The 24,961-nt window shown below is 34.7% G+C and overlaps 2 protein-coding genes across 3 annotated transcripts; one reads left to right on the plus strand and one right to left on the minus strand.

Moving 5' to 3' along the window:
* The first annotated feature begins 5,747 nt into the window (after positions 1–5,747).
* LOC132637079 (uncharacterized) lies at positions 5,748–7,322 on the plus strand. Its single transcript, XM_060354226.1, has one exon. It carries the CDS (start codon positions 5,748–5,750, stop codon positions 7,320–7,322), a length of 1,575 nt encoding a protein of 524 aa, XP_060210209.1.
* Positions 7,323–15,971: 8,649 nt separating this feature from the next.
* On the minus strand, positions 15,972–20,251 carry LOC132634870 (homeobox protein BEL1 homolog). Of its 2 annotated transcripts, none has more exons than XM_060350984.1 (5): positions 19,942–20,251; positions 18,752–19,644; positions 18,064–18,455; positions 17,535–17,595; positions 15,972–16,954 (listed from the first exon to the last, which is right to left on the minus strand). In XM_060350984.1, exons 2-5 carry the CDS (start codon positions 19,601–19,603, stop codon positions 16,322–16,324), a joined length of 1,938 nt encoding a protein of 645 aa, XP_060206967.1. In that variant the 5' UTR covers positions 19,604–19,644; positions 19,942–20,251; the 3' UTR covers positions 15,972–16,321. The 2 variants fall into 2 exon arrangements, with proteins under 2 accessions (XP_060206967.1, XP_060206968.1); XM_060350985.1 differs by lacking the exon at positions 19,942–20,251 and adding an exon at positions 19,805–19,932.
* Between the last annotated feature and the right edge of the window lie 4,710 nt (positions 20,252–24,961).

Raw genomic sequence — 24,961 nt, forward strand, 5'->3', positions numbered from 1 at the left:
GTCATCCCATCCCAATCATTGAAAATGGAAAAAGTTCCAAGTTCCAACTTAAAGAATGCTTTTCACTTAGCTATGAAATAGCTAGATTGCTTTAAACTCAATAATTGAACGAATTGGTTTACTTTTTATATGAAAATGTATTACAGGAGCAATTAGCATTGACCTTCTTGCATTCTTCATTTTCATTTAAGTTCCGAGGAGTCAAAAATATTGACGTGGAACCTTTCAAATTTTATTTTGTCTGGGTAATGAAAGGTAGTAATATGTTAGTATCTAGGGGTGTTTTGCTAAACGGCCACTCTAAACACTTATTTAGGTAAAATGCCATAAGTCTCAAAGAATTGGCTTTATCCCGTTTTAACCGGGTTAAATTAGGAGTACAACATATTGGTGATTCCTACTCTGTTTGTTTTAAGGAGTCGCCACCTAATTAATTTAACGGTGAATTAGGACACCTAGATGTTAACTAAGGTAAAGTTAAAACTAAACCTTCGTTAATAGTCTGCTTAACCAATGTGATTCTAGGTAAGGGTTCTTTATTATCCTAAAGGGAAGGGGTTAGGCATCCTTTAGAATCCGTTAACTACGGTTATCCGGCAAAACTTAGGTTAATTAATTAAGGTTAAATATAATGTTTAAATTTTAAGAAAATAGCTTGTACATATTACTAAGGTTTCAAAGGAAAATATAATAATGTCGTTTGAATTAACTTGTAGAAAAATATAGTAATTTCATAAAGGAAACGATATACTGAAGATCAAATTACCCACCAGAGAGTGAAACATACTAAACTCAAACTAAACAAAACTAAACCAAACTAATCTAAGCAGAACTGGAATAATATCTATCAGTATCATCACATTACCTAAACCAATGAAAATGTAAAGCATATGAAAGCAAATAATACAAAACAGAGGCTGAAATATGCACAACGTCGATCAAACTGATTACTCAACATACTGAATCTCGACTAAACAGGACCTAAGCTACCAAATAAGCAGGAATTAAATACTCTCAAGCATGATTAAACTTAGCAAATAAGAAGAACACAACTAAACACATCCAACTTTCATATATGCAATCCCAGTTTAAACTACCGAACAACATAATTATACTAACAAACTTCAACATGCCCAAATGCTTACTCCTTAACTAATACTGAAACCGAAACAAATACATGTCTGACATAGGAAACTAACTCATACAAAACATCGCATCGAAAGTAAAAATGAACTTCAAAGAAGAGGGGAAATTGCTGGCCTTCTTCGGGTGTAGCGAAGTGAGGCTTCGAGTCTCCGAACTAGCTCGAAATAACACAAAATCCCGAATTTGTTTACACTCGAATCCAAACGGATGCCAAGGGCAAAAACAGAACAAAAGAAAACGATTTAGATTTTGACTTGATATCAACAACACTACTAAAAGAACTGATATTTTCTAAGAGGGAATTTTTGCTACTGAAGAACTTGTTTTCTCAAAGAATAAACGGGTGTTTTTTTTTTCTTAGATCGGATTTCAGTGTCTTTTGATGATCCTCTTTTTTTCAAGGGAATTTTCTTTCGGCTTTCCTAAAAACTCTCTCCTTTTTTGAATGGAAAATCGATTATTTATATCGATCGATTATGATTTGGGCTAGGGTTTCATTTGTGAAGAAGAGAGAGGGGAGCGGGAGAGGAGCGGGGGGCGAACGACGGTGGTGGATGAAAAAAGGAGAAGGTAGGGTAGAGAGAGGGAGCGGCGGTAATGGTGGGGAGAATGAGATGATGAAGGAGAGAAGAGAAATGTTTATGTTGATTGGGTTTGGATTTGGTCGGGTAATGGAGTCGGCTGAATTGGCTAAAATGTGGGTTGGGTATTAAAGTATGGGCTGGTTGTTTTAAAATATTGGGTTGTATGGAAGAAATAGTTTGGCTTCCAAATTTAAATAAGAGACCCATTTTAAATTAATCATATACTGAGTGTGCTAAAATACCCATCTAATATGAAGTATGTGTTTATTAATATTTAGATGAAAATAAAATGACGCCGTAATAGCCGGGCGATAATATATTTGAAATTCAACAGTAAGTAAATGTTATTATTAAATTACGCGAAGATAAATGTGATGTGTGTGCATAAGCTGGTAAAATGCCAAAATAGATAAAAATTGTGAATTAAATAATAATAATAATAATAATAATAATAATAATAATAATAATAATAATAGCTAGTAACTGTAATAGAATAATGAAACACTGGTATTGATAAGAGGCTAATAATTATAGTAAAGTATAAATATATTTTAATTTTCCAAAAAATACTAGAAGCGTAAATAGGTATTTCGGAGGAGAGGCGGGACAAAATTGGGTGTCAACAACTTGTCCCTCTTTGCCCGGTAATGATGAAAAGAATTGTCGGGCAAAGACGTTGACTCAGTAGCCTATTTTGTCCCGGCTAAAGGAAATTTGAGAGGATTATGGACGAACTCCGGTCTCCGAGTTGCCTATGTATCTCGGGCTGCACGAGAATCAGGCCAAGTGTAGTTCTGGGATAACTACGACACCTTATGACTAACGAATCCCGATTGGCGCGAATCTTTGCAAAATTGCCCCAGTGTCGAATTATGATGACACTGGGTATTATGATAGAACTTGAGAATTCTGAAAACTGAATTGCTGGAATGCAAGAGGAATATTTGGGGGTGGGAGATGAGTGTTCGAGGTAGATCCTTGACCTTTGTCGGGAAGTCTGATTATCCTTCCCAACCAAATTGCCCCAGTTCGCTGCCGAAGAAATAGTTCCATGAGTTGATGCGTGACGCCAACTTTAATATTGTCAAAAGCCACAAGCTAAAAACAATTGTTAGCAATAAAGAAATATATGTGTAAATAAGACAGGGTTGGAGAAGTTTACACTTGTAACCCCTGTTTGAAAGTTGAATCCGCAACAAACTTTGGAGATTAAATTTATGGCTTCCACTTGGAGAAGAATTAAGTCGACATTGATATCCACTTTAACGAAATCTAAATCCACATTCACGTTTATTTTAAGGAAATCTAAAATATAAATCCACATCCACTTCCACTGTACAAAAAATATAAATCCACATCCACTTCCGCGGTGTAAAAATATAAATCCACATCCACTTCCACGGTACAAAAATATAAATCCACGTCCTCTTCCGCTGTACAAAAATATAAATCCACATCCACTTCCACTGTACAAAATATAAATCCACTTCCACTGTACAAAATATAAATCCACATCCACTTTCACTGTACAAAAATATAAATCCACATCCACTTCCACTGTGCAAAAAAAATATAAATCCACATCCACTTCCACGGTACAAAAATATAAATCCACATCCACTTCCACGGTACAAATGTAAATCCACGTCCACTTTCGTGGTACAAAAATATAAATCCACGTCCACTTTCGTGGTACAAAAAAAATATAAATCCACATCCACTTCCACTGTACAAAAAATATAAATCCACATCCACTTCCACGGTACAAAAATATAAATCCACGTCCACTTCCACGGTACAAAATGTAAATCCACGTCCACTTTCGTGGTACAAGAATATAAATCCACGTCCACTTTCGTGGTACAAAAATATAAATCCACGTCCACTTTCATGGTACAAAAATATAAATCCACATCCACTTCCACTGTACAAAAAATATAAATTCACATCCACTTCCACGGTACAAAATGTAAATCCACGTCCACTTTCGTGGTACAAAAATATAAATCCACATCCACTTCCACTGTACAAAAAATATAAATCCACATCCACTTCCACGATACAAAATGTAAATCCACATCCACTTCCACAAATTTTGTAATGCAAGAAAGATAAATCCACGTCCACGTCCACGTCCACAATGTTTATAATGTAAAAAGATGAATTCACTTCCACGTCCACAATATCCACATTGCAGAAAAATAAATCCACATCCACTTCCACAAATTTTATAATGTAAAAATATAAATCCACTTCCACGTCCACATCCACGGTAAAAATATAAATTCACATCCACTTCTACAAATTTTATAATGTAGAATTTCATGTCCATATCCACAAGATGCGTAGCATGTAAATTTATATCCCCGTCCATTTTCACAAATTGTATAATGCGAGAAAGATAAATCCACCTCCACGTCCACATCCACAACATTTATAATGTAAAAAGATAAATCCACTTCCACGTCCACAATATCCACCATGCAGAAAATAAATCCACGACCACACAATCTACGATATTGAAGTATAAATCCACGTCCACTCTCACAATTTGTAATGTAGAAATGTATATCCACGTTTATGTCCACATTCACAAAACCATTCGTGAAGAGATATAATTCCAACATCCTAATTCACGTCCCGTTGTGACGTAAGTTAAATCTACAATTGTCCCCACGATTTAACATATGATGCAAGATTTCGATCCTGTCATCTCATTAAATACCACATTCTAAAAAGAACTTGTTAGCAACTTGAAATAAATAAATGTGTATGAAGTGATGAACAAAATTGAAGAATTTAAACCGATAATAGGTGACCGTGTCCGTATCCACTTTGAAGAAGGTTAAATCCACGATCATGTGCCCTTGGTCCCTCGAGAAGTGCCACGAGATCCCTTGGTTGAGAAGATAAATTCATGTCCACTGTCGCAATCAAAATTTCATGAAGAGTGGAACAACGTCCACCGTTTAGCGCAAGCTAAATTTACATCCACATTGAAGAATATTTGTCTTTTGCAGAAAGCTAACTCTTTGTTCACGTCCATAATTAAAATCTGTAGAAGAGTCCAATATGCGCCACATCCATGTTAATTGAAACCTGTCTCATCAAAGAAAAATTATGAGTTCAAAAGAAAATTGGTTGACTTGTGTTTGTTGGGGAACTTGGTCCTTGAATTGATTTCAGTTGCGTCCACGTTCTTCGAGGCCCTACCAGATATTTTGCCTTGCCAAAGAGTTTCAGTAATAAGTAATAAAGAACGTCTTTTGAAATTAAGAGTAATGAGATTTGGATGACTTCGAAAGAGGATACTTAGTGGCTCTAATAGATAAAATGATTATGAAGACTCGAATTCAAACTTATCAACATTTTAGAAAGACATGAACGAACTTCGTTTAAGACCACTTTTGTGCTACTTCTAAAAAAATTGTTCCAGTTTCCAGTCCTGGAGGCGTTTGGTTCTAACCAATTGAAAGTGAGAACTTATAATGAAAGTTTTTTGAAGCAATTTGACCGATTTCAAAAAATTTGTCCGAGTTTTAAGTTACTGGGACATATGAATTTAAACAACGGGGAGACCAAAAATTTATACAAAAACCCTTATGTATCTTATAGGGACTAACATGGTTGGAGAAACCAAAGACTTTGAAATTTTAAAATAGAAGGGCCGAACCCGCCTTGGGTTGCCTACTTATCCCAAAGGAATCAGGCCAGACGTAGTTCGTGAGTAAAAATAAGAACTTTTGAGGTTTTTTTTTTTTTTTAAAGGGGGGCCGAACCCGATGTGGGTTGCCTACGTATCCAAAAGGAAATCAGGCCACACGTAGTTCCAACCCACAAACCAACCATGTCTTCAATGATGGAACTGATTTTTACATCGGGCAAACATTCAATAGCAAGGAACATTTAAAATTTTTGTTAAAGAAAGCTGCAATAAAGAGGCCGTTCGGTTTTGTAACGATCAAAAGTAATATCAAATACTATAAGGTGGAATGCACATCTCCTAATTGTGGTTGGATGTTGCGGTGTAGTAAGTACGAGAGCTCGGATAGGGTTCGCATTTACAAGTACGTTGGAGAGCACACTTGTGGTGTTGAACATGTTAGGAGCCTTCATAAGCATGCCTCGTCACATCTCATTGCATCAGTCTTGATGAATGACTATATTGAAAACAAAGGGCCATCGACAAAGGAAATCCAGAGGACGGTTTTCAAGGAGTTTCATTGTAAACCGAGCTACTGGAAGTGTTGGAAGGCTGGTATAATTGCTAAGAATTGGGTTAGGGGGACATCGGAGCACGGGTATGGTTGCTTACTAGCTTATTCTTACATGGTTGAGAGTCTAAATCCAGGTTCTAGAATTTGCATCAGTCTTTCGGATGGCAACAGGTTTTTATATTACTTCATGTCTTACGCAGCTTGCATTCGAGGATATACCCACATGAGAAAGGTTATTGCCATTGATGACACATATTTATATGCCAAGTACGAGGGTGTCTTGTCGTCTGCTGTCGCACAGGATACTGAGAACCATGTCTATCCTATTGCATTTTGCGTTGTGGATAAGGAGTGTGATGATTCTTGGACCTACTTCTTCCAGCAGCTCAAGTTTATAATCGTTGATGAACTGGACTTGTGCATCATCTCTGATAGACACAAGAGCATAGCCAATGGTATTTCCAGGACATATGAGCATGCTCACCATGGACTTTGCATGAAGCATCTTTCTGAAAACCTCCGAAAGAATTTCCAATGTGGAGATTCTTTTCATGCATACTTTAATGTAGCAAAGGCATATGGTTATGAGGAGTTCGATGAACATTTTCAGCAATTCAAGGATAAAAGCCCTGAAGCAGCTCAGTGCCTTGAGTTTGAGATTGGATTTAAAAAGTGGAGCAGGGCACATTTTCTAGTCAACAGGTACAATATTCTCGCCACAAACATTGCCGAGTCGCTTAACTCAATATTGAGGGATGAAAGAGATTACCCCGTGTCTGCTCTATTCATTTCCATTTCTAGGAGGTTTGCTGAAATATTCAGGCAGAGGCGTGCAGATATCGGCGATTCAAATAATATATTTGTGCCTTCGGCTGAAATAACGTTAAGGGAAAAGATGACTGAGGGCGATTCCTTATTTGTTAGTAATATAAATGGGGATGCCGACGAGTTCACCGTTATCGACAGTGGTAGAACTGCCAAAGTCAATCTACTGAACAAAACATGTTCTTGTAGAGAGTATGACTTGGTGAAATTACCGTGCGCTCACGCCATGGCAGCCTTGAGATTGAAGTATAGAAATGGATATGGTTCAAGCATCTACAAGTATTCTTCACTGATGTATAAAGTTCAATCTTACATCCTTGCATTTGCTGAAACTATCAATGTAGTCCCTCCAGAGTCTGAATGGGTTATGCCCGAGGAGTATGCAAAGATGTACATTGCTCCACCTCCTTATGAGCCCAAACTTGGAAGGAAGAGAATAAACCGTATCCCTGGCATCGCAGAATCTTTTAAGCCCAAAGGACGTGTAAAAGGGAGGAGAAACAAGTGCTCACTTTGCAAGGAAAGCGGGCACAAGAGAACAACGTGCTGAAATAGAGGGGGATGAAATTAATGTATTTTTTAATGTATTTCATTGTATTTTTCTTGTACTTTGCAGTTTTTGGTTCTTCAAATAAATATTTCAGAGAATTGAATGCCAGTTCAATATTAATCAACTATATAATGGTTTATAATAAACCACGACTGTGTTCTATATATCTACTAGGTATAGTACACAATTAACTTAGAAGCTAGTCTACAATAGACCGTGCATATGATCTATAATCGCTTTAAAAGCCCAGCGACTGCCGGAGCGCCAAATGTCACGAATAAAAATTTGAAAAGCCTGCGGTTATGTCTAATCAAACCCATATTTAAACGCCACCTCCATGCCTATTTACACGCGTCGCTTATCAATTGGTCGACGGTTTACTAAACCGAGGTGATGAGTCTATAAATCGCCTGAGCCTATTTGTAAAGTTCATCTCATCACTCTTCATCAAAAACACTCCCAAAAGTTGATCAAAAATGCCGAGAAGGATAAGAAATAGAGATGCAAACTGTCACCCCCAATACCGAGCACCACATCCTGAGGTGTTACTCCCGAGGAACGATTTTCAGAGGCTCTTTAGGGGCCTCGGAGTGGAAGCTGCCATCCGCAGAATCATACGCATGCTGGCTAGGGCTGGGCGTTCGGTCGATTCGGTTTCATAAATTCAGTTCGGTTCGGTTTTTCGGTTTGTAAAAAATAGGAACCGAAACAGAACTGAAATAACTTCGGTTCGATTCGGTTTTTGCGAGTTCGGTTCGTTTTTTTCGGTTTAGATATGGATGACATAGTTAAGCATCAATTTAACAAAACCAAATGACAACCATTCTATTATCATCTCTTTGTCCAATCTTTAGCACTAGTATACAAAAGCCAACTACAATCAATTGGATCCTGACTTTATGGTTTCAGCATTCATAATAGATGAAACAAAATGGAGGATTAATAAGACATCCTGATAGTGAGAAGCAATCAACACTTCAGCTAGACAATCAACTGTTTTGGTCTCTTTGTTTCTTCTCTCAGTATAAGCTTTATACATTTTCAAGAAATTTGTCGTTTTTTCTCTACTATAATAACACACAGACCACAGTCACATATTATAAAGAAACATCTATAATATTATCCATATTATAGATGGATAGTTGGATACGGTATCAATAATTGGGTTGGACTTGGATATTTTTATATTGGGATTGGGATTTGGGCCTTTTAGTTTATTATTTATAGGCAGAAGCCCAATATATATGTATAATATATGTTTCAAGAAAAAAAGACTTGTTAAAATTCGATTTTTCGGTTTAACCGAATTAAATTTTACATAAACCGAAAACCGAACCGAATTGTTGAAATCTTATAAATTCAAACCGAACCGGACCGAATAAGCTGAAAAACTGAAACCGAAATTAACTTCGGTTAGGTTCGGTCGGTTTTTTTGGTTTGAACCATATTATGCTCAGCCCTACATGTTGTGTGTGCTTCTAGAGCTCGAGGGTGTTGACCCCGGTGCTTTGATCACCCCCCCCCCCCTCTCCCCAACCATCCCCCTAGTTTAGTAGTTTTTAAGTTTATTTTTGTTGGGTGGTGTTTGGGGGGTGTTTTTTTTTTTTTTTTTTTGTAAATCCGCCTATATTAATAAAATCACCGTTTGTTATGATTTTTGTGTTCTTTATATTTTTCTATTGTCTGTTGATTTAATGTTGTTTGTTGAGTGGAGTAATAACCAAACAAATACCGTATCTATAATAACCACGATTTATGCTCTATTATAGACCTCCATGTTGATGATCGATTATAGACCACATATATAAAGGGGATTGTTTTGGAATGAGAAGCCTGGTGAATGGCACAAGTGTAAAGCTCGTAAAAATAATTAAAAATAAAAAATAAAAAAAATGTCAAACCCCAAACTCAAAAAGAAAAAAAACCCCAAACTGCGTAAATCTAAGGGAGAGTGGATAGGTCTATCATAGACCAGAAGTTTACAATAGCCAAAGGGTATAGTATATTGTATATTACATAGTTGGTCTATACTCTACTGGTAGTGATATATAAACCAGGACAACTATTTTCCTAAAAAGGCTATAATTAAATAAAATAAAATAAATAAAAAGACTTGATGCCATTTACACAATGTAGTGACACTTTAATACATCATATGAGAGTCCCCATCCATTATACACATGATTCAAAGAGCTTTAGAACAAGTAATGGTCCTTAATCATCAAATATTTGTCTAAAAAGGTTATAATTAAATAAAATAAATAAAAATACTTGATGCTATTTTAACACTATATTAACACTTGATTATTATTATTAGAGTCCCCATCCATTATACATATGATCTAAAGAGCTTTTAGAATAACTAATGGTTGTCCTTGGAACAAGGTTGTGCTTTGAGAACATTAGCTTATTGTTAGACTTATTGGATAGTAGTGCTATTATTACCATTGGTTGTTCTAAAAGCTCTTTGGATAATGTGTATAATGGATGGGAACTCTAATAATAATAATCAAGTGTTAATATAGTGTTACAATAGCATCAAGTATTTTTATTTATTTTATTTTATTTAATTATAGCCTTTTTAGACAAATATTTGATGATTAAGGACCATTACTTGTTCTAAAAGCTCTTTGGATCATGTGTATAATGGATGGGGACTCTCATATGATGTATTAAAGTGTTATTAAATTGTGTAAATAACATCAAGTCTTTTTATTTAATCTGTTTAATTTAATTATAACCTTTTTAAGAAAATAGTGGTCTTGGTTTATATATCACTACCAGTAGAGTATAGACCAACTATGTAATATACAATATACTATACCCTTTGGCTATTGTAAACTTCTGGTCTATGATAGACCTATCCACTCTCCCTTAGATTTACGCAGTTTGGGATTTTTTTTCTTTTTGAGTTTGGGGTTTGACATTTTTTTTTATTTTTAATTATTTTTACGAGCTTTACACTTGTGCCCATTCACCAGGCTTCTCATTACAAAACAATCCCCTTTATTTATGTGGTCTATAATCGATCATCAACATAGAGGTCTATAACAGACCATAAATCATAGTTAGTATAAATACGGTATTTGTTTGGTTATTACTCCACTCAACAAACAACATTAAATCAACAGAAAGCAGAAAATATAAAGAACACAAAAATCATAACAAACGCTGAATTCATTAATATAGGCAGATTTACAAAAAAAAAACCCTCCAAACACCTTTATTTATGGATGAGGACTCTCATATGATGTATTAAAGTGTTACTATATTGTTTAGTTAGCATCAAGTCTTTTTATTAATTTATGTTAATATCACTACCAGTAGAGTATTGACCAACCATGCAATCCATAATATACTTTATAGATCAGGTATTTGTTTGGTGATTAATCGACCAACCTGATCAAAAGCTTGTGGATGTTTCGACTGACGGATATTTTTACAACGGTAATAAAATCAGAATTTTAAACTTACAACGGTAACATTTAGCTTCATCCATGTATAAAACAGACCCAAAAAGCCAAAACTCCTTCATTGTCTCTTCTATTTATCAAATTGTTTCATCAAAATCATAAAATGTCTCAGCTATCCGAAACATCTTAACCAAATAAACCCGACAAATATTTCTGCGGTGACGACGCTGTCTTGAGGACATCACGCACCCCAAAGAATCCAGGTCGCAGATTATTTAATTGTGCTGTTGGAACTATGAGTCTCTAGTTCCTAAGCCTTTTTTTTTTTTTTTTTTTTTTTTATGTGTTCGACTATAAAAACCTCTAATTAATTGGCTTTTTGTTTAGGAAGATAGTGGATGCGGCTATTTCAGGTTTATTGAACCCCATCCCGATAGAGTAGCAAAGAAATCTCAAAAGAGCCCAGGAGGATCTAACTCAGCACAATCTAGATTTATACCCAAGTTTGAAATGCAGCAAAGGCTCAGCGAAGCTGAAGAACAGAGGGATCACTTGATAGTTCACCTGAGAGACATCGAAATAGAGAGGGATGAACTAAAACAGAAGTTGATGGTGGCTGAAGAACAGAGGGATCAATTGTTGTGTGCTTCATTAGCAATGTTATGTTTGCTATTTGGAAATGTGTAATGGGTCTGTAGTGGGATTGGGTCTTTCATTTTGGCGGTATGTATGAAGTCATATTAAGATTATGAAGCAAATTTTATTTATATGAGTTTGCGTATAAATCTTATTCATAGTCTATAATAATAATCATTAACTCACAGTCAATAATCATAACATTAACTCAAGTCTATAATAAACAAAAGCACATTCAAATCCACAAAGCAACAACACAATTAGATACAAATGCTGCAATGCTCCAACATTGTCATAAATTACCACTTACCAAAATTTACCCATCCAAATTCACAAGGCAACAACACAGTTGTCATAAATTGTTTGTTAAAACTTAAAACAGTTAAAAGTAAGCAACAAAATTGTTTGTTAACATCCACCACACACAAATTAATTGTTTGTTAGAACCCAAATATAAAATTACTTCTTCGTGGAGCCATTAATTTCCTCGACAACAGACGACACAGCTTTTTCGGCGTCAAACACAACATCAGCTTCACTCGCCACACTAGGGACTTCTTTTTCATTCTCAGCTTCAGCAACAGGGAGTTCTTTTTCCTTCTCAACTTCGGCAGCATGGACTTCTTGAGCAGTTGGCACATGGACATCTTCAGTTATTGACACATGGAGATCTTGAGCTTCTTGCTGATCCACATCAACCTCATCAACAACTTCATTGAGAGTCTCCTTCTTTTTTTTCGCCTTCTCGCTTTTTCTAATTCTTGCACCCTCAACATAAGCGCCAAGAACCTTCAAAGACTCCTCAATCTTCTCCACACGCTGCTTCAGTTGCTCATGCTCCACCTGCACTGATGGGCCCCCACTTGGTGCAGCACGACCCGTAGATGTCCAATACCAACATTATTTTTTGCGGCTGAATTACCAGCAACATCTTTCGAATGATTATCCTCGGCCTCTTGAGTATAGTCCTGATCAAAATGCTCTACGGACTCCTTCTGCGACCTACTAGAAGCCTTCGAGGAAGGTTTTGGTGTAATCAAAACAGTCACGCCTTCAAGTTCACGCTTCAAATCACCAATGATTGGATCATTAGTATCATCATCATATGGCACCAGATTTGTCATGTAGTCTTGCTCCGACTCATGGACTATAGGGATGAGGTAAGGGTGCACCATCTACAAATAAACAAAACATTAACATTAAGCTTATCTTTTTGCGAAAAAATTAATAATAGACTCCAAATTTATACCTCAGCAACTCCAACTCTATTCTTAAATGGATCTCCTTCGGTGAATCGCTCCATTTTCTTGGTGTGCCACCTAAGAATCCTAGGAATAGGGAAAGGAACCTCCTCTGATTTCCCAGCATTCCTTCCAAGTGTAGGAAAAGCTTCATATGCCCAGACCTGTAATCACAGAAATAAAAGTTGAGTGAAAAATAAACAAGACATAGTCTATAAGTGGTTTATAACATTTACCATGAACGCCCAGGGGAAGCCATAGAGCGTATATGATGCAACCCTTTTCTCCGCGTGCACTTGGTGGTGCTTGGGAATGTCTATCTTGTTCTTCAAGTAGTCCAGAGTGAGTTCAAATGATGCCTTTCCCCAAGGATAGCTCTTGAAGAACTCCAAATCGTCTGCCATTTTTATCAGGTCATGCTTCACACCCTTTGACATATCTTTGGCAAGCAATATTGTGTGCACAAACCACACAAGACAACATTTCATCTTTTCCTTTTTGGTCAGCCTAGGCCCTCTTACCACCGCCAATAGCTTTTCTGCAAAAACCTTTTTATTATGACAAATTTTTGCGCAGAATCCTGCCCCTTTCTTAAGTACCTTTCCTCTCTAGTTCGGCTGGGATATGATCCACAGTTTAGACCAGTGATCAAAGCAAACTCACTCAAGCCAAAACACACGGGCTTGTCATTCACCAAGAACCTCATCTCACACTTCTTCTTCTCAACCACATGACGAAGAACCATATAGTGCACCAACATTCCATTGAATCTATTAAAATGTTCTGATATTTTTCTAAAGTGACCAAAACAGGAATGCCTGAACATTTTCCTAAGTTTATGATCTTTTAGGTTTTTTTTTAAAATCAGCAAGCAATGTCAGCCTACTCCTAACCGAAACTTTTGCTGGAAACGATTCGTAATCATCCAACCAATTGATCAGACCATACTTGTCTACGTTAATTGTCTTTGCACAATATGGCAAGGACAAGGGATCATCATTTTCATCATCACCAGACCCTCAGAAACATGGGGATCATCTCTTTCACCTTCTTCGACACTATACTCATCATTATTCTCCTCTGAGTACGCGTCATTTTCAGGTTGTACAGTTTTTCTTCTTTTACCTTCTCGGCTAAATTCTTTACCTTTTCTTTTTTCTATTGTCAGATGTGTACCTAGAACGGGTTTGAATTATGTGCCCTCCTCTACCTCTACATCTAGCCATTTTTTTAAGTCTATATACAAACAATACAGTGACGTTGATCAACCCCGACAAAAAAACAAGAATAATCGTCCAAAAGTCTATTAATAGACCATGATATGTTTGCAAAAACAGAAAAACAAAGATCGAAACAAGCAAAATAAGTAGAAATAACACATATTTCTAGCAAAAAAAGGCGAAACTTCCAAAATTTTGAAAAAGAAATCTCAACTTTATGAACACTAGGGTTCTATCGAGTTTGTCAAATAAAAACAACTTTCATGGCAAAATGGAGCTCTAAATGCTCTGGAGGAGTTGCTAAATTAAAGAAAATACCTGGAATGGACGGCAAGAACATTCCTAAGACTGGGGGAGAGGGAGAATTCCGATGTGCACTTCAATTTTGTTATAGCGGGAGTTGGGGAAGAACTGAGGAGAGAGAAAAGGGCTTTTGTATATTTTAATATAAGTGAAAGGGAACTTAAGTGTATAAGTTATGCACTATAAAGTTTTTAAAATTATAAAGTGACCTCGGGACCATTACCCTTAACCCTAAAATGAAAAAATAAAGGGAAAAGAAAAGGAGTGACCCTGTTGCAAATTAAACTAAGGAAGTGGTTTCTTTGCCAAATCTTCTCTAGTATCTGCGAGGCATCATAACAAAATATAGGATCTCGATGGACCAGGTGAATCTGTGTTGCAGAGTTAAGCCTAAGATTTTTATTACAAGCCGAAATGTTTCTAACAAAAGTAATTCCTGATTTGTCTATCATAAAAGCATCGACAACAAACAAAGGAGAAACTGCCAAGCAAACTGCATAATTAAAAAGTTTTACCTTTGCTCTTGTTTTTTTCTAAAAGTCCGCTATCCTGTTTTAAGCTGTGGTTAAGCATATAATTTTCAAGTTGCCTCATCGACGACTTGCATTCACATAAATTTGGGTTATAACTTAAAATTCTCTTTTTTCAAGTAAGTTGATTACCTCCCGCGAGTCTCATGCATATTTCAAAAAAATAAAATATATGTTATAGTTTTCTAGAAAAAGAGAAGATATGGATGGATATGATGAATTAGGGAAAGTATCTAAAACTAACCTGGAAACAGAAAAAAGCAATAAACATAATGTTTCTGAAAATAGAATATTTTACATGTGCAGAACTATACTCCAACTAACAGTCCATTACTACCTTATAATTCAGCTGTGGATACAAGATATATATATCAGAAAAGAAAACGAATACCGTAGAATACAATAACTAATTAAAAGGAAAAACATGTTCCTTCTTCCTGAATAGAATTTTTATGATGGTTAAATTAATTAAACTCGATCCCAGCGTGTAATATACAGTAAGATAGTCATATTTCATTTAGCAATAAGCTCTATATCACAGTACAATATATTTATAAAAGATTGGAAATTAGCTAAAAATTACTGTAATCTTAAGCAAACAATAAAGAAATAGGTCTCTTTCAATTTCCGAGTGTACATCATGACCCGAACCCATGACACATATTGCTTAATTTGGTCCAAGAAACCTTTTGTTTCTCGGGCTATGACATTATTAGATCAAAGCGCACGTACCATGTGAACTTTTGGTATGCCTTATAAGACTCATCACTTTCATCTCTTATTTCATGTAGGTTCGCCTAAGGTATAAAATACAATCCTTCTTCGGAAGATTGCCAGCTTAGAAACTTGTTAATTCTTCTATTCGACCTTTCGTCGTCGCCCCTCGCGTTAGTCATGGGCATCACATTGAGTCTCTGGAAAAGTATCTTCTAGGCAACATTTGGTATAAAGAAAAATCCTGATAGCGGAGAAAATTTTTAAAGGGCAGGAAATGAAGTTTTTATTTTGTTTATTTTGGAGTGCTATTCATGGACTACGTACGTACAATTTTTAAATAATGATATTTTTTCAAGTTTCTGTTGGATGGTCTTAATCTTGATAATTGAGAGGCTAACTAATTTGGCAGCTTAATTTAATTCTTCGCTTGTACCAATCCCAGAAAACAAAAATCTCCAAAGCATCCTTACAAAATTAAAATTAAAATTTTTCTCATTTGAATTATTAGAACCACACATGATTCCATCACTTGTGCTACCAAAGAATCTCAAACAAGAGAGAGAGCGAGCGATCGAGAGAGAGATAGAGATTTATAATACTGTACTTTTCTTTTTTGTTTTTCAAATTGCAAAATCTGTATATACTGATATTTGCTTCAATAGATCACTGGCAATAATTTGGATGCATGGTGGTAACACGTACCAAACTATTTTCACAAAAAAGCTAGCATCCAAGAATTACCAGCTATAGAAACAAAAGTTCATGTCACCAAAATGTAGATTTTTAATTGTATGTTTCCAAATCACTTCTTTAATCTATACCCCATGTTGCAACTACTAGCTAGTACTACTAAATATCTACCTATGATCACCAATAAGGTCCAAAGAAGTATATAATTCATCAAGAACTATTATATCTTCTTCTTCTTGTTCTTCTTTTTTAACCAGCCAAATCATGAAGAAGTTGTGCCCCCATCAAGTTTCTGTAAGGCAAGTTCTGATTTTCACTATCCAAAAGTGATGAATATTGAACTTGATCATCTCTAGGATAAAAAAGTGAACTTTGAGATGCTTGAGAAAATGTACTTAATCCCATTGATCCACTTCCACCATGTTGTTGTAAACCCAATGTTAAAGAAACACCCCCTCCAAGATTATGTTGCACACTCTCATTATTTCCATAGGCAATTGCTCCAGTTGAATTTTGATTATATGATGAAAAATCTAGCTCGATCGCGCCAAACGATTGATCTCCAGCTCTTACTCCATAGTTTTGAACTTGATGATGATGATCATGTTGAAGGCAATTTTTGTTGGTATCATTTTTCTCATGACGGTGATTTATGATGGAAGATATGCACTCAGAGTCTATTCTTACAAGATTTGGCTTTTGATCTTGATCAATGTGTACTGACTGAGGATGATTATGATTAATACCATTCATGTCATCAAGGGCTTTTGATCCATCTGGAGATCCAAGATTATTCTCTTCTTCTTTGGTTTCTTCTAAGTACATTTCTTCCACCATTGGCTTCCATAGCCTTACCCTTGCATTGATGAACCAATTTGACACCTGCCCAAAAGAAAAAGAAAATACATTGATTCTTACACGCAAGATACCTGGTAAAAGACAAAGATTTCAAGTTATATGTATTGATAGTGTAAACAATCAGATCAGTTATAAGGTCAAAGAGCATAAGTTTTATACATTAACGGTATTAAAAAAATTTATACCCTTAGAGCACTTAAAAGACAATTGCAGATAATTCTCTACACAAACAATAATTGGTAACCTTAAAAAAAATGGAAAGCCATCTTTCATAATAGGTCAAAATATACCGATAGTGTAAAAAATCTTTATACTGTCAGTGCATATAATTTAAGCTCGATAATACGTCTCTATGATAAGCAAAAATGTGTAACCTGGTACAAATGGTAACTGACCGATAGTGTGCCTTTTTATATATATATATAGTGTATATATTATATGACATAATTCAAAGACAAAAAGGCTATACTAAACAAAATGTTAATTACATTATTTAATTAATTTCAAACTGTGAAATGGATATTCTAAGAAGATATGCCTCATTAACATAAAACTATTCATATATGGAGAGTAAAATGATGTTATAGTGGAGAAAGGGACATGCCTGGCTTCTTGAAAGACCAGTTTGGCGGGCTAAAATGTGTTTATCAACATCACTTGGGTACCTGCAAAGTTTCCATAAAGAAGAAAGTAAATATAGTTTGTACTTGTACCATAGTTTAAAAATATTTTGTACTTCCATGTGATATAACAAAATGAAATCAACAAAAATTCTATAGGCATAGTTCTGAGGTAGTATAGTATAGTTAAAACTTGAAACCTACAAATGAAAAAAGAAAAAGGAGTTACTGTAGCAACAGATAGTGAGTAACTCCAAGATATTTAGCTATTTTTGTGAACAATGATTGATGGCCCATGGACATATCCTTGGTACTAGAACTACAAGTGGGGTTCTAATGTTTCTTTTTGTTTTTGTACAAAACTTTGATTCTCTCCTAGTAAATATTCATAGTTTTGTATTACACATATATGTATAGCCTCACCCAATAGCTAGTAGATGTATAATATACATAATTTATACACAAATTACAGTAAGTTGAGTTCATCAAATTTAAATCTGGGATCCGACTTACGGGTGAAGAAAGTGTTCAAAGAGCCAAGCACGCAGGACGGAAACTGATCTTTCTGGGAGACCGCGTTGTGGTCTCCATGGATGAGCTTCCATCATATTCATCTGTTGAAAAGCTTTTTGTTGCCTTAGAGTTTGATCAAGAAGCCTGAGTCTTGGTGTTTCCCCTCTAGTTGAACCAGGAACAAGACTAGTACTACTGTCTTTTTCTCCCATGGCCTTTTTTGTGGCCCTAATTTGTCCCACAATTCCATCTCTTAGGCATCTGAAATGCCTTGACATTGCCCTTGCTGCTAAGGATGAGTAAACTGTTGCTGCTCCATTTCCAGCCACTGCTTCAAATGATGATACAACTGCTTTCATTTGATCACAATAGTGCTTGTACCTTCTATCCACCTACACATAAATAAATAAACAGACAAGTCCATGTAAAATGAGTGGAAAAAATTAACCAAGAAAAGCAAAAAAAATTGTATCTTTATTAATCTTTACTTCATAGAGGGTGAACAAGAATAGAGGGTGTTCTAAAAAATTAATGAAATAGTGAAATTATCACCATGTGGGCATTGATGGAAAAGGGCCTTCAGTCTCTAAATTAGTTGAAGATTTGAACTTTTAACTATTTCATGTCAAATACAAGTGAAAACTTCAAAAAGATTCAAAGAAACATTAAAAAGAACGTAAGAATATACCTCTTCAAGCATTTGAAGCAATTTTGTTTTTCTTTTCTGAAGTTCTAAGAGGTCAAGGGACTGTAAAGGTTGCTTTTTTGAAGTACTAGCACTCTCATGATCTTGCCATTGGTGGGGCTTTTGTTGTTGCTTTTGTACTTTTGATGAATCATTTTGCTTTATTCCGAGACTACAGAATTCACCGAGCAGCTCCTGAGCCGGACCTAAGTATTTCGAGTCCCTAATCTGATGATTAAAGTACCCTTGATGTTGGAAATTTGCAGATTTTCCCAAAAAACCATCATGTATTAGTCCTCCTATTTCTTGTTGATTTCTCAGTTCAAAAGACTGTAAACCAATACTAGAAGGATTTGATGAACAGAGAGATAGTGAAAGTCCTTGACTTGGCCTTTCATTTCCTTCACAAGGAAATACACATCTTAAAGATGGATCATCAACAAGTAATGTTCTATTATTCTCATGCCAAGTTTCTTGATGATGATCATCAGTTGGTGTCACCAACATATTTTCACTACTTGTAGTAAAATCAGCTGGCCCCTTAGTGAAATTACCATGTTGGTAAAATTGTTCAGTAATATTCTTGGAAGATGAAGGACCAGCACCACTATTACCATCACCAATCTTGTTGAGAAAATTACCTTTCCATAACACATGAGGATTATTGTTTGGTGGAAACCCTATCATTTCCATACCAGAAGTCAAGTTATACATCTCTGGATTTTGTTCAAAATTTTGCAACTGATGATGATGATTCACCATATTTGGATTTGTATTACTATCTGAATACCAATAACCAGTACTAGTTACCATTGATCTTGGTTTAATCTCTTCACTTTCTTGATGACCAGCCATAAAGATCTGAGCTTTATCACTCTTTAAGTACTTTCATACTCCTGCAACAAACAAAAAATCCATCAAGATCTGCATATCTTTTATTAAAACAACCCAAAAATGGTAAGAAATGACATAGGTAGAGTGAAGAACATCAAAAGGCAAAGATCAAGTGAACCTAAAATAAAGGGTTTTTATATACGTAGTTACCACCAAACTTACCTCTTTTGAACAAAAAGATTGAATTTTTATTCACACAAGTGCTTGTACCAACTTTTCTTTGCATATACATGACTAGTTAAAACTTAAAACTTCAAAACAAGAAAGAAAAAAGGTAAAAAGAAGATCAAGAAATGGACCTTTTTCTCCCTGTTAGTTTTCTCTAACACTTTCTTTCAAAAAAACCAAGTGTACTATGAACACATCCTTAGAAAACACAGGATGATTAGATGATTTATAGGTGTACTGTTGAAGAAGAAAACATTATGGAACTTCCAGAGGTTAAGGAGAGAGAGAGAGAGGCCTAAGGGGGTGTGTGATGATGACTTCTAAGCCATGGTTTTCATTGATATATGCTTTTTTGCTCTCTTACTTTCTCTCTCAAGCAAAAAACAAGGATGTATCAATACTTACAAAATAGACTTCCTGGAAAGAAAATTAAATCAAAGACACCCCCTCTTCAATAATTAATCCTTAAACCAATTAAAAGACGACGTAAAACGAATTCAATCAACCTCCTTTAAAATATGATTTAATAAGTTAAACCAATTATTGTTCTCTATTTTAATTATATGACACTATTTTTTTTTTAGTTTGTTCCAAAAAGAACAATAGCTTTCTACATTTAGAAACAAGTTAGCTTTAAATTTTTCATTTTACTTTTAATAACATATTTTCTCCGTCCTAAATATGTGTCGGTTTTTCCTTATCGAGAGGCAATGTGACTGATCTTCGAAGCTAAATTAGATTAGAATAATTCAATATTTTAAAAGTAAAATTTAGATATTCAAAAACTATACATAAAATAGTATAAGTTGCAATATTTCTCATGTTGACTTAAAAGTATATTTAAAAATATTGATCAAAGTTTACATAATTTAAATTTAAGAAGTGAAAAGCGACAAATAATTTGGGACAGAGAGAGTATTAATATAGACACATATATCATGTCATGTTAAGAGCTTAATTTTAACAGTCTATTCTTTCTTTTGTAACCTTTAATATTTAGTCAGACAGGTATCCATAAAATTAAACGTAAGTAGTGCTGGATAAAATTCAAGATAACTATTGCTTTGTGAAGTAGACATCTAAACTGGAACTACGAGTTAGAAAAAAGATCATATATATTTCCCTGGTACACATATACATCCTACAAGCTGCCAAGATCACATTTTTTTTGTTCTTGATTACTATACCATATATTATATACTTATAATCTTGAAACCCTAAAAACTCATTATGCCATTATTGGTTAATTGTCATGAGCCCATATCATTATCAGCACAGGAGGGAAGTCCCAAAAAGAAAAGATACAAATCCCCAGAACTGAAGTTAAGCTATAGTCTGTAATCAGGCTTTTTCAGATGGTGTTTTTTTTCACTAGTCTGTTTCCTTCATTTGTGGGGCTAACAGTCTGATCAAAACTTCCAAAACTAGACCTTTTAGAACAAGATTTTTGAGGGGGGTGGGGTAGGGGGTGAGGCATGTAAAGACAGAAAAGAGTAAGAAGAGTCAGCTTACTACTGGTTGGAATTAGATGCCATTAACATTGTGGCAGTGCAAAATATTCCCAAAACTATGGCCCTATTGTCATCAGATGAGGTGGTCCAATTTTTCCAACTAATTCTAATTAAACACACCCCACCCCCCTTGTATTAAAGCCACCCACCAATCTTTTCTATCTCCAATTTTTGGGACCATCATCTTTTTTCTTTTTCTTTTTTCCTTCCTATTTTTCTCAATTTCTCATTGATTTTATGAAAAGATAATAGAGTGAACAAATTGGTAACTCTTAAGTAGAAAAGTAGCTTAACATTGGTATTGTTGATTATGTACCGCTTATTTGAGATAGCCCAGTTCGAACCATCACTTTTATTGTAAACAAAAGGAGCCGTTCGATAAAGGAAGTCTGACTTTGGAAAAAAAAATATAGGTATACACTTGCTAATATATCTAATTGGTGCAGTTCGTATATAGGGGCAGATTCAGAATTTAAGTTCTTTATGAATTTAATTTTTATAACAGTTTACTTATCACTTTTTAAATGAATGCATATTACCACTTTTTTCTTATAGTTTATAAATGAATGCTTATTACTAAAATTACCTGCAATTACTTTCTAAATAAGATACCAAATTAAATTCTATAAGTATTTCTTAAATATAGTGCATGCTTAGAATTTATACTCAAAACTTGAGGTGCTACTTATCATAAGCTGCAGCTTCCTGCGAGATAGAGCTACTTGTAAGTTGTAACATCAATATTCAACAAACGAATAAAAGAAAAACTTGCAAGATATTTTCAGAAACATGTAAAAAAGATACTTAGTTTTTGGATAAACTATTCTCTTCCAACATGTCTCATTTCCAATGTGTGGATACCAGAAATATTTCTATAAGACAAAGAACTCAAAGAAATAAATTAAAAGGTCAACATGGGATTAATAGAGGGGAGTCTTGGATCATAGTAAAGTTGTCTTCGTGCGACCCCATACGTTACTAGAGGCAGACCCCTATTTCAAAGTTTACGGATTCCTACAATAATTTCAAATTAACATAAAATAAGAAATAGTTCGCAATCAACTATTTATAAATATTTCGTGAGTTTCTTCGTACAAATACATGGTACGAACAAAAGTGACTAGGCGTGAACCCACACCTTAAGGGTAGATTCGCTCTTGTATATGTCACGGGTTCGTTTCGTGGAATCACCCACTAATGTTTCTTCAGGATATATAGACGACCTATATTACACTCTTTGAGGTACGATTCTTTTTCGCACTATATAGATACTTAGTTAGTGCATCGAACTAAATTTCGAAAGGAAGTAAATTTTTTATTGGTTATTCATGGAGGAATTTTGTTCATGCAGTTGGGGCCAAAATTCAAAAAGACAAAAGTAACACTTGTTGGAAAAAATCACATGATGGATTTGGTTATATTTGGCTTGGTATAGTAGCTAGAATCACACCATTGTGGAGGATGTGCCCACGCTTAAATCACGTGCATGGACCTCACTCCTTTTTTATTCCTAACTTTAATATTTGTCTGTTAAAGGGAATGTGGTCCTGTCACTAACTTTTCTTCGCCGCTTGCCATTTTCTTCTATTTCTTAAACCCCAACCCCCCAACCCCCCACTGGCACTACCCGATAGATGACGATGCATTTATTATTTTCGACTCAAATTTTATATTTAAGTTAAAAAAAATGAAATAATTGTATCAAGTTTTGATGTATTATTAGAATTTTTAAATAATTATTTGTGTTTACAATCTGGTCCATTATATCAACAACAACAAGATACCCAGTGTAATTCCATAAGTGAAGTCTGAAATTGGGAGAGTAGAATATACACAGATCTTACCTCTACTTTTGTTGGGTAGATAGGTTGTTTCCGATAGACCAAAGGATTATTATTTCAATCAAATTAAAGTATAAAAATTGATTTGATGAGTAGCTAAAGTGCAATAAAGACATCCGCTCACAAAACTTTGATATATTTTTTCAAGTGGAATTCATGTTCAAACAGAAATAATTTTTTAACTCTCAGTTCACGTTCAAGTATGTCCTTTCTGTTTCAAACTTCAACCAAATATTGTCCAAACGTCTTAAAATTCTAAATGCATTCCGACCAGTGGCGGATCAAAACTCACATGCATCATTTAAATTCTAGATATTGTGTAGATGTGGAACTACAATATTAAGTGGAGTTTGGATGAACCCAGTAATTTATGATTAGATTCTATAATTATAATTAGGAAATTCATTATATATAAATATTTAATTATAAATCCAATATAACTAAATTAAGCTATAAATTTAGTGATAATAAATTTAGAACTTATAAATTTTAAATGCGGATTTCATCTTTCTCGGCGACTCTACCGCTCTTATCAGGCATTTTAATTTTTGTACCATGGGTGCATATTCCATAAGGGGTTACAAGAATGATGGCACAAAGTGACATCATTCAATATACATGCAATTTTGATAGATGGGAAGTATATAATTTATGAGTATATAATCTGGTTGGTACTAGTTTTTAGGTCAAGGAACAACATGCACTGGCGCGCATGTTAACAACTTTTAATATTGTTGTGGGCGTGGCATTTGTGTTGTGTACTATATCAAATCCCTTTTCCTTACGCAATTCTCTTGTTGTGATTTTATGTGTTAGGCCCTCCTCTCTCCTTTTTGTAGGTCCATATTAATATGCAACGTTTGTTAGCTATAGTACATGCTCTTTTTTCCAACATGTGAATTACTTTTATCAAATTTTTCAACATCTATATATATATATATATATATATATATTTGATGTCAAGATCTTCATACTGCAAGGATAATATAATATATGGTCATCAGGTTTAATTGTTCTGTGGATCTGGATGAATCTATAGCTCTCTATTTATAAATATGTGGCATTATTGTTATTTGAATGGAGAAATCAAATTTTTTTAAGGGTATTCAAGATTTAATTTAATACTATAAAAAGTAATACTTGATCCTATACTGACCAGTGACCACCTTTGAGCCAGTGTTCATTCACCTATGTTTCTAGATTACATTCCTCTCATATTTTAATGACATTATTTCTAGTTATATAATTTGTCTTAATATTCAGGCAGAAATTCATCTAAGCCTTTCATTAGCACAACGGGTTCACTTAGAGAAAAATGGATTACACAATATTTTGTGGGACAAGTTCTATAACTTCAAATCTTCATATAACATATTTCATATACATCCGAAGTAGAACGTTGAATACCTAGGTGTAGCCTTCTGAGCATACAAGTTTAACTTCTATATATTGACAATTAAATTCTTATACAATTAGATTGCTCAAAAAATAACTACTGATAATCGCTTTTCACATTATCAGATCACTTAAAAAATTAGTATAAGTAATCGCTAATAAAAAATGAGATTAATAACTTAAATAAAATAGTCTGCAGCATATAAATATCGATTAAACTAAGCTGTAAGGTTAAGAAAATTTATATCATCATTGTATTTAAATTCAATTCAAGGGATATCGACGTCAAAAACTAAAAGCATCACCCAAAAAAGTCGGGCATGAATTGAGAAACCGAGTATTCTCAACTAGCAACAGCACACATGATTCAGTTATATTTTTGGAAATTTTGTTGCAGCAGGAGT

This window comes from Lycium barbarum, chromosome 4 (genome assembly GCF_019175385.1).
Source record: "Lycium barbarum isolate Lr01 chromosome 4, ASM1917538v2, whole genome shotgun sequence".
In the NCBI taxonomy this organism is placed as follows: Eukaryota; Viridiplantae; Streptophyta; class Magnoliopsida; order Solanales; family Solanaceae; genus Lycium; species Lycium barbarum.

What these genes read in the sequence shown, in the direction of transcription:
- LOC132634870 (XM_060350984.1), bottom strand. Translation starts at nt 19,603, where the DNA reads ATGGCTGGTCATCAAGAAAGTGAAGAGATTAAACCAAGATCAATGGTA. An exon ending in TGCTTCAAATGCTTGAAGAG is followed by an intron (nt 18,456 to 18,751) that starts GTATATTCTTAC and finishes ATTTATGTGTAG; the next exon opens with GTGGATAGAAGGTACAAGCA. An exon ending in CTGGTCTTTCAAGAAGCCAG is followed by an intron (nt 16,955 to 17,534) that starts GCATGTCCCTTT and finishes TCTTTTGGGCAG; the next exon opens with GTGTCAAATTGGTTCATCAA.
- LOC132637079 (XM_060354226.1), top strand. Translation starts at nt 5,748, where the DNA reads ATGTTGCGGTGTAGTAAGTACGAGAGCTCGGATAGGGTTCGCATTTAC.